The 16,022-nt window shown below is 42.2% G+C and overlaps 1 protein-coding gene across 4 annotated transcripts; it reads left to right on the top strand.

The window, feature by feature from the left end:
• The first annotated feature begins 6,195 nt into the window (after nucleotides 1-6,195).
• Nucleotides 6,196-15,442, top strand: dcun1d4 (DCN1, defective in cullin neddylation 1, domain containing 4 (S. cerevisiae)). 4 transcript variants are annotated; one of them, XM_047374241.1, is made up of 11 exons: nucleotides 6,196-6,284; nucleotides 7,535-7,605; nucleotides 7,689-7,728; nucleotides 9,130-9,217; nucleotides 10,170-10,258; nucleotides 10,367-10,437; nucleotides 11,023-11,114; nucleotides 11,222-11,330; nucleotides 11,853-11,957; nucleotides 12,034-12,136; nucleotides 12,218-15,442. In XM_047374241.1, exons 1-11 carry the CDS (start codon nucleotides 6,266-6,268, stop codon nucleotides 12,271-12,273), a joined length of 843 nt encoding a protein of 280 aa, XP_047230197.1. In that variant the 5' UTR covers nucleotides 6,196-6,265; the 3' UTR covers nucleotides 12,274-15,442. The 4 variants fall into 4 exon arrangements, with proteins under 4 accessions (XP_047230197.1, XP_047230199.1, XP_047230198.1 ...); XM_047374243.1 differs by lacking the exon at nucleotides 6,196-6,284 and adding an exon at nucleotides 6,375-6,530; XM_047374242.1 differs by lacking the exon at nucleotides 6,196-6,284 and adding an exon at nucleotides 7,024-7,142.
• The last annotated feature ends 580 nt before the right edge of the window (nucleotides 15,443-16,022 follow it).

Below are 16,022 nucleotides of genomic sequence, written 5' to 3'. Positions count from 1 at the left end.
TGGTTGTACCATAAACTGTGCGACGCAACCTTTTCACTGCTTCCAGATCTAGTCGAAAGGCTCCTCCCCGGACTAGTTTTAAACTCCACCCCCATAAAAAAAAAATAAAAAATAAAAAATAAAAACAAAAAACAACAACAACAAAAAAACACCGGTAACACATTGTACATGTAACGTTCAGGACGAAGGACCCAGAATTTCTGCCAGAAACATGATAAATAGTTAAAAGATTTATTATGGAGCAGCGCACAGAAACTCAGGAAACCACCAGCCTGGAACCCGGGATCACTGGGAACGGAGAGGCAGGTAAATGGCTTGAAAAAGCTTGGGTAAATTTTTGTGAGTCCAAAGAAGCCACCAACCTTCACAGAGTCCGTGTAGGGCGGAGGAATCAGAAAAGGCTCCTTTGCGGGATGCGGTCTTGGCGGTCCCCGGACCAGGGGGTCGGTGGCCCAACCGCCGCCAGATGTCGGATTGCCGACAGGGGGGGTGGGAGATCCAAAACTCGGTGGTCGAGGGGCAGAAACTGGGTCAGAAACCAGGGAGGCAGGCTCAGGCAGACTAATCCAGGCTGGAGGCTTTGGTCGAGAAACAAGGTCATGATCCAGAGGCGAGAGACATCCAGGGAGGGCCAGGCAAGACAGGGAAATCCAAGATGCAAAAGTGGTCAAAAAACGTGATCAGGCAGGAAGAAATGCTGGACATCAACTAACTGGCAGTTTTTCGAACATCTGGCACCATCTGCCTGTCTGAGGGCTGTATATAACTGCAGAGAAACAGGTGCGTGGCATGACTGTGATTGCGCCCCAGCGCAGCAGCAGTCGATTGCGTGAAGACAGAGCAGGCAGACGGGCCAGAATCATAACAGTACATGTATTGGCAATTCACTATAACATAAATAAATCACTGCACAAATCCCTTTAATTCAGAAAAATACATTATAGTACTGCGCCTGTAGAGTTCTCATTTGTTACGTGAGACTGAAGATACTCATTAACATCTGCCGGGCAGATTGTAATATCCTATATTTACAATGTTGTTTCTCCACATGTGCAAATAATAAAACATTTTTAAACCATATATCCTTTTCTTTCCACTTCACATTTACAGTATGTGCTACTTTGTAGTACATAGTCCTACAGGCTCACACAAGCCTCTATGTGTTGGCATTCTGACCGATGAAATCTCTGTAGTCAATATGACCTTATAACTAGAGTACTGATTACTTATTAAGCCAGCCGCACCCTCATTTGAACTCGGCCTTTTGTCAAATTTTTGGCAACAAACCTTTTTTTTCAACTGCAATATCTAGACCAGGGGTCTAACAAAAAAACAACTAGTGTTGGTAAGTACAGATGAAGTAAGAAATGCAACGTTTTGCAGTTTTTCATTGAATACTACATTGAATACTAGGACACTAGAAGGACCAGTCATATTATTTTAGATCTATTTTTCCTGTGAGTTGGTTGGAAACTATGGGCTTTCTTTTTACATCATATTCCACAAATATCAACATCCCTTAGAAGAAAACATAATCATTCAGTTTTTCTAAATGTTTTATGTTTTTCCTTTATTCTACCTTAACCTAAAAAAAGAAATATAGTGGCGGTGCTATAAAGGTGACAACAACTATTGTAGATATTTAAAAAAAAATTAAAGTTGTCTTTTTTTCAAAAAGTCATGTAACATTTTGCAGCCGAGTGCGAAGTGGCAGGGTTGACAATCAGCTCCTCCCAGTCCAAGGCCATGGTTCTCAACCAGAAAAGGGTGGCTTGCCCTCTCTGCATTTGGGGGAATTTCTGCCTCAAGGGGAGGAGTTCAAAACTTTTGGGGTCTTGTTTATGAGTAAGGGAGAATGGACTAGGAGATCGAAAGACGAATCGGTGCGGTCGCTACAGTAATGCGGATATTGTGCTGGTCCATTGTGGAGAAGAGAGTGGAGCTCGGAGTAGAGCCAGTTTAAGTTATTAATGATGTTAAGATGTACTGTAGTTAAATGTAGATGTTAGATGTTAATTTATAGCTAATTTCTTGCCGCTAGAAGGAAGGTGATAGATCAGATGAGATGGAGGCAGAAATAACAAGAGACACTGAGCTACAGTCAACGCAGGGAGGATGAGACGATGAGGACAAAGAGAGACAATAGACTGAGAAACAAGTGTGGTGGTCAGTTAGTAGAGTCAATAGGTGTTATGTCATTCTCATGGTGACACACACTAAGGTCATATGTGTCAACAACTCATTTTTGTTTAATGGTCTGCAGTTCCATGTTAAGGTTTGATGCAACTCTGCTGTTCTGACTAAGGGAGTGCCCGGCCACCCGATGGAAGAAGCTCATTTCATCTGCTTGTATCCAAGATCTCTTTCTTTCGGTCATGACACAAAGTTCATGGCCATAGGTGAAAGTAGGAACGTAGACCGACCGGTAAATTGAGAGCTTCGCTTTTCGGCTCAGCTCTCTCTTCACCACAACGGACCTGCACAGCATCCCCATTACTGCCGCAGCCGCACCAATCCGTCTGTCGATCTCCCGCTCCATTCTTCCCTCACTCATGAACAAGATCCCAAGATACTTCTCTCTCTACTCCAAACTGCTCCACTTGAGGCAAGAACTCCCCTCCAACCTGAAGAGGGCAAGTCACTCTTTTCCGGTCGAGAACCATGGCCTTGGACTTGGAGGAGCTGATCTTAATCCCAGCCGTTTCACACTTGGCTGTGCATTTTGTAGGTCTTGGTTAGAGGGGGGCAGCAGGACCACATCATCTGCAAAAAGAAGAGACAAAACCCACTGATCCCCAAACCAGACCCACTTGGCTGCGCCTAGAAATCCTGTCCATAAATGTTATGAACAGGACCGGTGACCAAGGGCAGCCCTACCGGAGTCCAACATGAAGCAGGAACAGGTCCGTCTTGCCAGCAATGAGGACCAAACTCCTGCTCTGCTTGTACAGATACCGGATGGCCCCTAATAAAGGGCCCCCGATTCCATACTCCTGGAGCACCCCCCACAGGGCACCACGAGGGACACAGTCGAATGCCTTCTCCAATCCACAAAATACATGTGGACCGGTTGGGCAAATTACCATGAACGCTCGAGTACCCTGTAGAATGTGTAGAGCTGGTCCAGTGTTCCACGGCCGCGACAAAAACCACACCCCTCCCCCTGAAGCCGAGGTGCGACTATCGGCCGGACTCTCCTCTCCAATACCCTGGCATAGGCCTTACCAGGGAGGCTGAGGAGTGTGATCCCCCTATAGTTGGAACATACCCTCCGGTCACCCTTCTAATGAAGACCACCCTGGTCTGCCAGTCCAGAGGCACTGTCCCCGACTGCCACTCAATGTTGAAGAGGTGTGTCAACCATGACAGTCCCACAACATCCAGAGTCTTGAGGTAACCAGGGTGAATCTCATCCACCCCCGAAGCCCTGCAACCGTGGAACTTTTTAACCACCTCGGTGACTTCAGCCTGGGTGATGAAAGAGTCCAACCCAGAGTCCCCAGTCTCTGCTTCCACCAGGGAATGCGTGACGGTAGGATGGAGGAGATATGCCACAGCCCGGGCTGCGGCATGCTTGGCCTCACGGTACCCATCACGGTACCCATCAGCCATCTCTGGAGTCCCACAGGCCAACCACAGCCAATGGGACTCCTTCTTCAGCTTGACAGCATCCCTTACTGCCGGTGTGCACCACCGGGTTTGGGGATTGCAGTTGCAACAGGCACCGCAGGCCTTAAAGCCACAGCTACGGGCGGCAGCACCGACAATAGACACAGAGAACAAAGTGCACTCGGACTCTATGTCTCCAACCACCGCTGGAATCTGGTCAAAGCTCTTGCGGAGGTGGGAGTTGAATACATCCCTGGCCAAGGGCTCCACCAGACGTTCCCAAAAGACCCTCACTGTATGCTTGGGCCTGCCAAGTCTGTCCTGCTTTCTCCTCTTCCAGCGGATCCAACTCACCACCAAGTGGTGATCAGTGGACAGTTCAGCCCCTCTCTTCACCCGAGTGTCCAAAACATGTGGCTGAAGGTCTGAAGACACGACAACAAAGTTGATCATCGACCTCCTGCCTAGGGTGTCCTGGTGCCAAGTGCACTGATGAACACCCTTATGCTTGAACATGGTGTCCATTATGTTCAATCCGTGACTAGCACAGAAGTCCAATAACGAAACACCACTCGGATTAAGATCTTGGAGGCCATTCCTCCCAATCATGCCTCCCCAGGTGTCACTGTTGTTTCCCACGTGGGTGTTGAAGTCCCCAGCAGAATAACGGAGTCCTCGGGAGGGGCACTATGCAGCACCCCCGACAAGGACACCAGGAAGGCTGTGTACTCCTCACCACCGCTCTGCCGTATGCCGAAACGACATTCAGAGACCTGTCCCCAACCCGAAGGCACAGGGATACGTCCCTCTCATTCATTGCACTGCACTTTCAAGTTTTAATTACAAAATAAATTGAAAACTTTGTATCTTTTTATTTTACTCCAACATTATGCACTACAGACAATGTGGATAATTTTTTTTTTAAACAGAGGAAAAAATAGTGGTATATAAATATCAGGAGTAGTGTAGCTAGGGCCTCAGAGTGCCACACATCGCCCTTGTAAAAATAATACTAATCAAAATGTTAGCAAGCTACAGGTGGCACGCATATCTGTAAAGCAGATGACTGCAGGCTGGCTACCGGAGCAGATACCCTGACCAATTAATCAGCGAATATCCGCTTGTAAACTTCTGTTACTCTAAGAAGAAATGAAAGTCAAAAAGGGATAATATCATGTGCATAAATAATAATTAATAATAATTCTATTAAATTTAGCTGGTGTTTATTTTAGAATTTTCCGTCATTATGTGACTCAAAATCAAAATTATAATTCAAATAAAACCTGGTGGCAGAGAAACAATTGTGGTATCTTTGTTTTAAATAAAGGAAATTAGATCACAGTGTGCATTTTCTATTCGTACATATTTAATTTCCTTTTTATTGATGTACCTAAAAAAAATTATTCTCTTTAGGTAGTTTTATAATAACAGGCCGAAAGCGAATTAGAATAAAGTCAGACAATCATGAATAATTTGAAACTGAAAGAATATAAACCAGCAGGTTTCTCATGATCGTGAGTTTTACTGTGTGTGATGAAGTGCTACATTAAAAGCAAACTTTACTGAGGACACCGACACTTTTTTTCCAGCGCCCTGCTATGTTGATATTGAGCAAACCCATTCCATGCTTCTCCCGTCAAGTCAATTAATAATCAAACAACCAATCACATTTCGTCGTGGGCAGGGTTTTAGGTTTGCACGAGGACATTTTGTTGATTGATATGTTCAATGTACGGCCTGTTCGTCGACCTCCGACCAATCAATTTTGTTTGAGGGAGGACTCAAAGTCTTTTTTTTTAAATGTCACTTATAGCGGCCAATCTCTAGTAAGCATAGCGGAGAAGCCTGCATACCCGATGTTCAGTCATTGGGTGTGCACCATTTGTCAACCGGCGAGAACGGGTGCGCGACATTTGTACACCATTTGAGACGAATCATAGTCCAGTGCATATCCTAGACACCATCTTCAGATACATTTGCAAAAAGCACTGGACACCCACTTCAAGCGTGTGACTGGCAAGCATAATAGATAATCAGAAGTGCTAACAAATGGTTTATACCAACAACTCTCTATGTTTTAAATGCATGAAGTCCAGGCAAGAGCCCCTGGTTGCAGTCCATTGCGCGTTCTTTGTGTATTTCCAACTGGAAATCCAGAAAATCTGACTTCCAATTATGAAGGGAACACAATCTGAACAACTAAGAGTTTAATATCCAATATGGCGGCATTGCATGTAAACTCGTTTAAGGTATAAACAATTTATCTGCATTTTTGAAAGTGTGGTCAGCTACTGGTTTCATAAAACCAGTAGTTAAGACCAGTAGCAGACGTTGTGTTTTACAATATCTGTTTGTGAGCTTGCTATTATACTGTTTGAATGCATAAAAATCGGCTTGCTAGCAACTTGCCACTGGAACCTTGCGCAACAAGGGTTCGAGATGTCATTAACAGCACCGACCTCCAACTTTCGAGACAAATCAAATCCAACATTGCGCGATTTAAGAGGATAACTCCTCCTACAACCCTTTGCCCGGGTAATGCACCGGCTGACTGTAAAATAACGCACCCACTGTCTACGGGCGTCTCTTACGCTAGCAAGACCCGCCTATTGGCCGGTCTACGGACTTCCCACAGACAGTTGTATGTTTCATAAAAATGCACTCTGATGCGGCAAGTAAGTAAAAACGTTTCAGAGGCTTTTCTTCACGTTAAATCGCGGTGTTTATCGGCCACAGCGTGCTGTGTCAGAGAGAAGGAAGCGGACGTGTTGTGTTTATACATCCGCTTTTGTCCCGTGGCTCCGTGGGGTTTGATGAAGCCCGTGTTATTTGCTGTTCTCTTTGTATTTGCCAGCACTGTCTGGTGCGACAACAAAGGACGGACGGCTACTGTCATTTCACTTGCGTTTCGCCCGTAAAAGGTTAAATAAGACACTTAATGATAATCTGCAGTCGGGTTTTCGTGTTGTGCATTCGTTGCTCGGTCAAAATCCGCCGACGTTGTTTAAGTTCAGATTGTTTTCGAAGGTAATCGGTGAGTTGTGGTGTTTTTATTCGTCGTTCCTGATTTCCTCCGGCTCCTTCCGGCTCAAACTTGACGCCGACGTAATGTCAGCGTTAATCGGCCGAATTTCTGGCCAGCTGCGGACTGTTGGAGAGAATGAAAATTGTGACGCAGTTGTGTAAAACATCTTTGGTTGCTTGCTGCAGCGCCGCTGTCGCTTCCTGCGTCACCTGCATCAGCTGCTGCAAAACGTCTGCGCAGTGCTTTCCTGACAGTAACCATATAGCGATACATTTTAAATCAATGTAAAACGTATTCAGACAGTCAGGGAGAAGATGTTGGGGGGGGTAGATGGGATCTGAGAGTAGTAGCTGTTTAGGAAAGGCCTGGGAGTTGTAGTCCCGTAACCCAAGCTGAGCCGAAACCCTTAATGGCTTCCGCGAATAAGAAGAACTACAACACCCAGACGCCCGAATTCTCTGGATACTTTGTAAACTCTGCAAGTTACTTGTCTGGTCTGCTATTTTAGGTATGCAGCTAGTGCTGTCCGTTCGTGTGTATGTGTTGGGCATTTTATCTGGATTTGGCCTCTAGAGGTAAATCAGTTCTTGATGACGGCGTTAAATCAGAAATCAACTGTAAATATTTTGTGACAGGGTGGTTTAAATGGTCGAATACGTTCGAGTTGAGGGAGAGACATTTTCTGCCGTTATCTAGGACATAAAGACTCGATCTGGAGACCAGGATGTGTTAATCACTAACCAAAAATAGTCTTAAAATAAGATTAGAGTCCCAACGTGTTTGCCTGTGCTATGATGATGTCACCCATCTAAAACCCCTGCATGATTACACACATTTTAAAACGATATAAATTCTATACGTTTGAAATGTAAAGTTAATTTACTTTTCTTGCGGATATAGATTTTCAGCTGAATTCCCATCTGACTACACTAGCCAGTATCCACAAGATTCATCACACCTTACACAGACTGGTAAATATCTGCTGTCTTGTACTTTAATCCTGATGTTACCGAACATATTATATATCATTTTGACACATCTTTATTTTACTTAGAATCTGACTGAAGACGTTGGACAGGACAGCACCCCATCAGGTAAACCTTCAGTGTGTGAACCTGACACGCCTGATGTGTAAAAAGCCTTAAAAATAAATCTTTTACAGCAATAGTATATCCTGGAATTTTTTTATTTTTCATTTGGTGTGGAAAAAAAAATAGTGTTAAGAAATCCAAAGAAAACTACTAGCGACACAATTGGTTGTACCTCTGTTGTTAGTGCTCTGTACAACCCCCTTTTAGCAATAGGACATTTTACAAGCTTGGAGCATACAGAGAGAAGGATCTTTGACTGTTCTTTGTGCAAACTCTTCTGAGTCCTGGGTTCTCTGCTCTTTAGCTCGCCCTTCAGGTTTTCTATATGATCAGTGAATGTAAATGATCATGGATGAAGGTAAATTCTGCATCTGGATAACTATTTCTAAGTTGCTATGGCTGTATGTTTTAGATAATTCCTCTGCTGGAAGAGGCAGCAATGACCCATTTTCAGTTTACTTGCAAAGACCATCAGACTTCTGTTTAAAATGTCCTGATTTTTCATCGTACATGGTGTCATCCACTCTAAAAAAGTTCCGATGATGTGAAACTTGCCCACAGCATTACAGATCCTCCACCGTGCATAGCAGTGGGCAAGAGGGGCTTTGTCACATATCCATCCTGGAGTGTTTGTTGCTGAAAAGTAACAGTATGCAGATGAAGCAACATGAAGCCTTCTGCTTTCTGTGCGCAATGTGTTGCGCCTCAAACAACTCAGATGGGGCCTTATGGTTACAGGAAAGACATTACATTAGAAAGACATTAAAAGCTTTGAAGCGTCAGTAAATCACATGCTCCTGAATTTGCCATACTTAAACTGTTACATAACTTTAACTAAACAAATCCGGCTCAGGTGCCTTGTTCCCTAACACCTTACTTGACTTTAGAGGAGCAAGCTCCGGAGTCTGTGTATGTTCTGGCCCGTCACTACAGAAAAGCCCAATGTCAGTCCAATCTGACCAAAGCACCCAGGTCCATTTGAAGTCCCAGTAGAGACGAGCGCTCTCGCATGTTTATGTTTGTGATGGTAGGACGTTAAAAGCCTTTTCCTGGCATGCCTCCTAAACAACTGGTTTGCATCTAGATGGCGTCTAATGGGCGCATCCTGCTCCCTGTTTGTGGTGGAAAGATGGATATTTTTTTTTTCTCCACTGATTAAATGTCCTCAAATTAAAGTTTACTTTCCTCAGACAATTAGTGGTCTGAGGTGATACTAGTGTAATAAAACATACATTTGTTTTTAAGGCTTTTTACACGTTTCTATGAAAGATGTAAACACATGTGGCCAGTACTGTATGCATGTTTTCCTTATCAACACATTATTAGGGCAGCCAGTGGTCAGGTTTGCCTTTGTAAACCTGCGGCAATGCTGATAATAATCCATCTATTTCCTTACCTCTTAAGCTTGCTGCTCTAGAGCCATGCCACCAAGAAAAAAGAGGAGACCTTCTGCAGGAGATGACCTGTCAGCCAAGAAAAGTCGCCAAGACAGGTGGGAGATTCCTTTGTCAAAGATTGTCAAATATTCACAACCCTTAAGCTTTTTCACATTACAACCAGAAACATCAATGTGTTTTATTGGCTTTTATGTGATAGGCCAACACACAGTCATGCAGAACCGCGAAGCAGAAGAAAACAACGTATAGTTTTTTGGATGATAATAAACAAAAATCAAAAAACTGTTTGGTGTAGACGATTAATGGAGCTGCACAACCGGTCATCGCAATATTGGAATCGCAAGGGGCTGCTTGGGTGCAATGTTTGATGGGATATAGCATTTCAAGTGTTACGCATTCATGCTCACGAAATCTATATACTTGGCCAGTTAAAATGACTCTCAATTTCTTCAACGCCCATAATCATAATCGATATCATTATGGCATTGGAATTACATATTTTCCTAAAAACCGGGCTGCTGTACTCCACACATACCATTTTACATGTTGGCCAAAAAGTTCAGGTTTACTCTCTTCTGACCCCATCATCTTGCCGTCTCTCCTGCTTGGCATTGACAAACCGTTAACAGCACTTCTTATGACTTCCATTCGACATTATTACAACTTTGTCACGGAGGCCAGATTTGTTGTGTCAACAGATTGTTTTAACTAGTGCTGTTGATCTCTGCAGCTCCTCTAGAGTCATCGTTGCTTCTTTGATTATATATGCTCTAATTGCTCAGTTGGTCACATAAATTCCAAATGAAATGAGTTGAACTTGAAATGGAGAAAACAGTTTATGAGGTCTGCAGGCTGTTGCAAGGTAGTGTAGCTAGGAACCAGATTAGTGTGGTTTATGAAATAAGTAGATGTGGGCATAAAGATGCCGATTTACCAATGGGAATTTTGTAAATAAAAAGCTCATCATAAACCACATCGACCACTATTACATACTGTATTGTGTGTATGGTATTGCTGATTGGCCCCTGACTCTTTCCCCAACTGCAGCATTTTCAGAAAACATGAGACATCACAGATCCGGGAGGAGGAGACGTTTTCTAGTAAAAGATGTCTGGAGTGGTTCTATGAGTATGCAGGTAAGTAGCCATCACACACTTTTGGTTTATTTTCCTTCATTAATCCATCCCTGCTTTGCAATCATGGTTCTACAAGCCGAACTGATGCCGTACATTTATCTAAACTAGGTTGTGACGACGTTGTGGGTCCAGAGGGCATAGAGAAGTTCTGCGAGGACATTGGAGTGGAGCCAGAGAATGTAAGCAGATTTTGTATGTCACTTGGTTAAGTCTTATTTTCAGTTTTGGGGGGTCTCAGTTTGCACAAAGCGTTCCTCTCAGTGTGAAAAACACACACTCAGTGTTTGCGATAATTGTAATAGTTGCTATTTATGCATAAATTTGACCTAAACATCATCTTTTCCCACTGATTAAATCAGATAGTGGACCCAGTAAATTAGGTAAAAATATTATCAGCCTGTTCCAATATGCTAACTAACTCTTGGTGCACACCATGGCTGCTTCTTGCAATATTTTCTGCCTGTATCAGGTCTGCAAGCAGGCATACTGAAACACCTACAGAAGGTGCAGAAAATGAAGGAAAAACCCCAAACAACCTATGCCAGAATCCAATTCAGCCTTTGTTTAGAGTGGTGTTTAGAAGCTTAAAGCTCAATGCCTCTTCTGAACCACCTTCCTCTCTGGTCCAACCTGAACTCATTTAAGGTTCTCCCAGATAATCCTGTACTTTTTGTTCAGCAGGTCATTGAGGTCCAGCAACAGCCTGCCAAGGAATCTCCCCTGTTTAAGAATTTATGCGACTGTCTTTTCACATTTATTCCCAGGTGGTTATGCTGGTTCTTGCTTGGAAGCTGGATGCTCAGAGTATGGGGTATTTCACTCTTCAGGAGTGGCTAAGAGGCATGGGCTCACTGCAGTAAGCCAGCCACAATCTTTCTGTCTTTTTTAGTTGATTCTGTGTTGTTCTTAGTAGAGTTGTTTGAGGGTGGATGAACATGTCTGAGGTGCTTGTGTTGTTTTCAGGTGCGATTCCACTGAGAGACTGAGGAATTCACTCGACTACCTGAGATCTGTCCTGAATGACAGCACCAGTTTTAAGCTTATTTACAGATACGCCTTTGATTTCGCTCGGGTAAGTCTAAAGAAGTCTTTTCTAGAAGCAGGCTCACATAGGTAGCCTTATGTTTTAATTCATGTCAACTGAAAGGAAAGGTGGTCACACAACACTGCCATTCTTGCAAGATCACATTTTTACTAAAAGTAATGTTTTTGAGAAAGTAAAACACATTCAGTTTGACTTTTTTGTGCTGGACAGTGCTTTTGTTTGCCAGATTATACCCATAAGCCTCAAGGTATTTTACTGGGATTTCATGTGACATACAAAAAAAAACATAGCATTCATCTGGATTCTGCCCCCTATGCTCAGATACCTCTAAATTTAATTCTTTTACTGCAGTTTAGTTTTGGTGTAACACATACAATTATAAAAGTACAATGACGTTTCTAGTTGTATCATAAAATGTGAAAGAGTGTAATGGATATGAGTACTCTTGTTTTGATTATAAAGCAGAACATTTAGGCAGCTTTGTTTAAGCTGTGGTTGTTAGTTGCATTGATTTGTACACGAATGTTTTTGGTGTTCTGATTTGAACAGGAAAAAGATCAGAGGAGTTTGGACTTGAACACAGCAAAGTGTATGCTGGGGCTTCTTCTGGGGAAAACCTGGCCTCTGTTTCCTGTCTTTAACCAGTTTTTAGAGGTGAGCTTAACACTAATGTCGCATATATAACCACAGAGAACTGGATTAATCTGATTAACTGGTTTTTGTTCTGTAGCAATCCAAGTACAAAGTCATCAACAAAGACCAGTGGTGCAATGTTTTAGAGTTCAGCAGGACAATCAACCTGGACCTTAGTAACTATGATGAAGACGGCGCCTGTACGTTAACACCTAACTGAATGTAAAGGTATCACTAAACAGTTGCAGTAATCATGGTTCTGTGTCTCTTTCTTTCATCAGGGCCCGTTTTGCTGGACGAGTTTGTGGAATGGTACAAGGAAAGACAGATGTCATAGCTGCAGATGGAAAAATGGAAGGAAAAAAAAAAGTTACAACTGTGACCACAACAACTCTGAGTATCAACAACCAATAAGCAAACACAACAAAATCGGTAAAGCAGTGACAGTTAGTGCCTCCCGGAGAAAGAAGGGGTTCATGCTGTGGGTGGGTGGGCGGGGGTTTGGGGGTCACTGGATTTGCAGCTCGGGGTGTTTGCTGCTCCGACTCCCAGGGTGGAGGAGAGCTGTTCTTGCAGAGTTTTGCTCCCTGTGGTAGTTGCATTGTGGTAGGTTTGCAGCAATCCCCCCCAGTGGCGTTGCTTTCTGTTACTGTGACGTCTCATATTGCTGTCTGTGTTGGGATAACATGGTATCATACGCTGACTATGGAAACGCAGTGGTACTGTGTGGGAGCACCACTCACCCCCAGTAGTCATCACTGCAGAGAAACCACCAGAAGTGACCATTCATGCATTGTATTCGAGTCTTAAACAGGATCACTTGGACCTAGGCACACTCAAATATTAAAGACCCGAGCAATGAACTTAAACTTGAGCTCGTTGGGACAGATGGCACTAACTACTGTTTGTGGTTTTATTTACTTCTCCTAAAAGCACACTGTGTCAAAGGGTTGACTGCAGGTTCTCAGATGCCTGTACCGTTTACTGGTTCTTTCTTTCCCTCCATTTTTCTTTCTGTCCCTCCTTCTGTTTTGCTAATGATAACGTTCTGCTAGCCCCATGCAAAGACTTGAGACCTCATAACTCCAAACAAATCAGCATTGCTGCTTATTAATTCTAAATACAGTGCAACAGTGAGCCACCAGTGCTCTACTCTGCGTTTATTGGTCTAATGACCAATTTCTGTATCTACGCTGTGAGATAAGATTTTTCCTCAAACATGGAAGTCGCATTGTGTGTCCTGCACAGATACCAACAAACCCAAACATTTATACATGTGACCCTACGGTGCCTTTCAAAAGTATTCATACCCCTTGAATTTTTTTTTTTCACATTTTGTCTCGATACAAACAAAAACTTTGTTCTGGAGTGGAAGGTAAATATTACCTTATCACTTTAAAAATAAATAAAAATCAGAAAAGTGTGCCATGCATTTGTGTTCAACCCCTCTTGAATTAATCCGGTTTAAAACTGCCTTTCACTGCAATTATAGTTGCAGGCCTTTTTGGTTAAATCTCTACCAGTTTTGCATATATAGAGACTAAAATTATCGTCCATTCTTCTTGGCAAAATAGACTCATTGGATGGAGAAGTATCTGTGAATGTCAGTTCTCATGTCTTGCCATGAATTTACAGTTTGATTTCTGTCCAGACTTTTAGTAGGCCATTTTTACGTAGGAGTATGATTTGATCTAGACCCTGTTGCTGTAGCTCTGGCTTTATGTTTAGGGTTGTCAAAGCAACCATATCTTGGTTGGTTTGCAGTTGGACCATACTCTTACAATTTTTAGATTAATTTGATGCAAGATGTTCCAAGTTTGGGGATTTTCTTGCTTTAAATCCTTATTGTGTGAATTTATTATTTAAAAAAATAATTTGTGTTTTTGCTTTTAAACTATTTTAAATGTAGTAATGGTTGTTATAAATGTCATTATTTAGTAAATAAGCCAAGTTATAAATGCATATGCCTGAGTATTAGAAATCAGTGAAGTGCTTCCATTATGATCTTTTAGGTGTGTTGAATATACATCAGCAAGCATTGCTGATTTAAATACACCACCTTAGCAGTGTGGTGATTTGAGGGGGATTTGTGACCATAGTGTTTAAGGGATTCCTCCTGACCTGTGTGGTGTTTTCTGTGGTATTCATGCTGCTTGTTTTCCAACAAACCTTTGAGTTCTTCCCAGAACAGCTGCATTTATGCTAAGATTAAATTACGCACAGATGGAGCTTAGCTACTAATTATTTAACTGCATTTCCTTCAGGGGTTTCAGAGTAAGGAGGACCTAACACAAATGCACCCCATAATCCTCAGATCTAGATCTGTAAAACATTTTTTTTTTAGCCATTTGTCTTGGTCTGTAACATAAAATCCTAATGAATCGCACTGAAGTTTGTGTTTTGTAATGTGACAAAATGTGAAAAAGTCAGAGTGAAACTTTTTGCAAGCCACCGAACATCCAGCACATGCAGGCAGTGACATACAAGTAGTCAGGTAATCTTTCAGGATGAATCCAGACTGTTTAGACTGTGTTATAAGTTAACATAGTGGCCAGATGGTGCCATTTTGTCTTGGTATTTGGCATTTGTTTGTCTTCCTCAGTGCACTGATGGTTTCTGGCCTCCTTTTTACTTGTAGCATTCCTCCCAACACTGACAGTGTTACAATAGCTGCAGTGGAACACCTGAGACCCTCTGAGGACAAGATGTCCTTTAAGTTAGTGAGGTAGGTTTGCTGAAAGCATTTCTTTCTAGCACCCGTAGGGCGTAAATGAAAAATTTGGACACTGACCGTCTGGGTGTGTGTGATGATGCTATGCTGTTCTGTTCGCCTAGTGTAATGTTCTTGTAACACATGTATAAAATCTTTTATGTCTTTGACTGTAATGTGATGCCGCACCGTCAGAAGATTTACTATTTGCATGCATGCTCCGACAGAGCCATTGTGAATGGATGAGATTTTTTGAAAACATTTTTCAAACATGCTTTGTTTTGTACAGTTATTTGTGCATGTGTTCTGTTCTTACTTTGACAAACACAGTCATGTTAGTTTATTTTTCCTATGAAAAAAAAAACAATTGTGTCCACTACGACCTGGAACACACCTGTAACCTCATGGTGGATCAGGAGTTCCCTCCTGCATTTCTCCCATCCCTCTCAACCTTTTGTATATTGTAATTCCAAGCAAGCTGCAACCGGTGTGAAGAATTGTTTTATTATTTTGAAGTGCATACAATATTTGTTTTGTAGCTTCTGCAATCATTGTCAGATCATACACATAAGCTTACCTTTGGAAGCTTCACCATTAACAAAAACTGGATTTAACTGTTTCATTCCTTACCAAATACTGTGTAGAGATAAATCTTTTAATATTCTCCAATGAAATGCAGGAGGATGAACAGCCTTGTTCCGACTGTAAATATGTATGTAAACAATCTGAGTGTCTATATGTTTGTTTTCACTATAACCAATGTCTATACACATAAATAAAAAGGTTTATTAACTTACTGGCTTAGATCTGGATTCTCTGGGCATATAGTGTGTCAAAAGAATATGACTGACTTTATGATTACTGTCCTCTTTACTAATAATCAGGTTATAACAAGAAATGATAAAATTGCTAGTCACAAATATTAGTTGACATGTAAGTTTAAAGCTTATAACATAATAATTTGCACCTAAAAATTCTTGAACAATAAATTTGGTCTTGTGCATGTTTGATAATCTATAAACTAAAGTAATATACAGCGCATGTTAAAAAATGACAATTGGCCAGTTTTTTTTTTTTTTTTAAATTTCAGCTAGAACAGCTAGTTTTGTACTCTTTCTACCAACAACATATTTTCTTTACCAAGGAGATCTCCACCTAAGCCTTCCTCAGTCATCTGGTTGAGGTGTTACTGGGTCAGGAAGTGAAGCCTCCATCAATGAGTCCCCAATGCTATGCCTTTTGTAGCGGGGAACTCCGTACAGCAACAACAAATCTATTTCTCTTTTTGAATCACTCGCGGAAGGAGACTGTATTTGAGACTGTTGAGAAAGGACTTTGATATCTTTTTCAGACTGACTGTGACTGAAAATGCCGCC

This window comes from Girardinichthys multiradiatus, chromosome 9 (genome assembly GCF_021462225.1).
Source record: "Girardinichthys multiradiatus isolate DD_20200921_A chromosome 9, DD_fGirMul_XY1, whole genome shotgun sequence".
NCBI lineage: Eukaryota > Metazoa > Chordata > Actinopteri > Cyprinodontiformes > Goodeidae > Girardinichthys > Girardinichthys multiradiatus.
The sequence above is the reverse complement of the archived record's forward strand: the minus strand, read 5'-3'. Positions and strand labels throughout refer to the sequence as shown.

Bases quoted from the DNA above. Each gene is read 5' to 3' on its own strand.
- dcun1d4 (XM_047374241.1), top strand. The intron at 11,115-11,221 runs GTAAGCCAGCCA...TGTTGTTTTCAG, and splicing joins AGAGGCATGGGCTCACTGCA to GTGCGATTCCACTGAGAGAC. The intron at 11,958-12,033 runs GTGAGCTTAACA...TTTGTTCTGTAG, and splicing joins TCTTTAACCAGTTTTTAGAG to CAATCCAAGTACAAAGTCAT.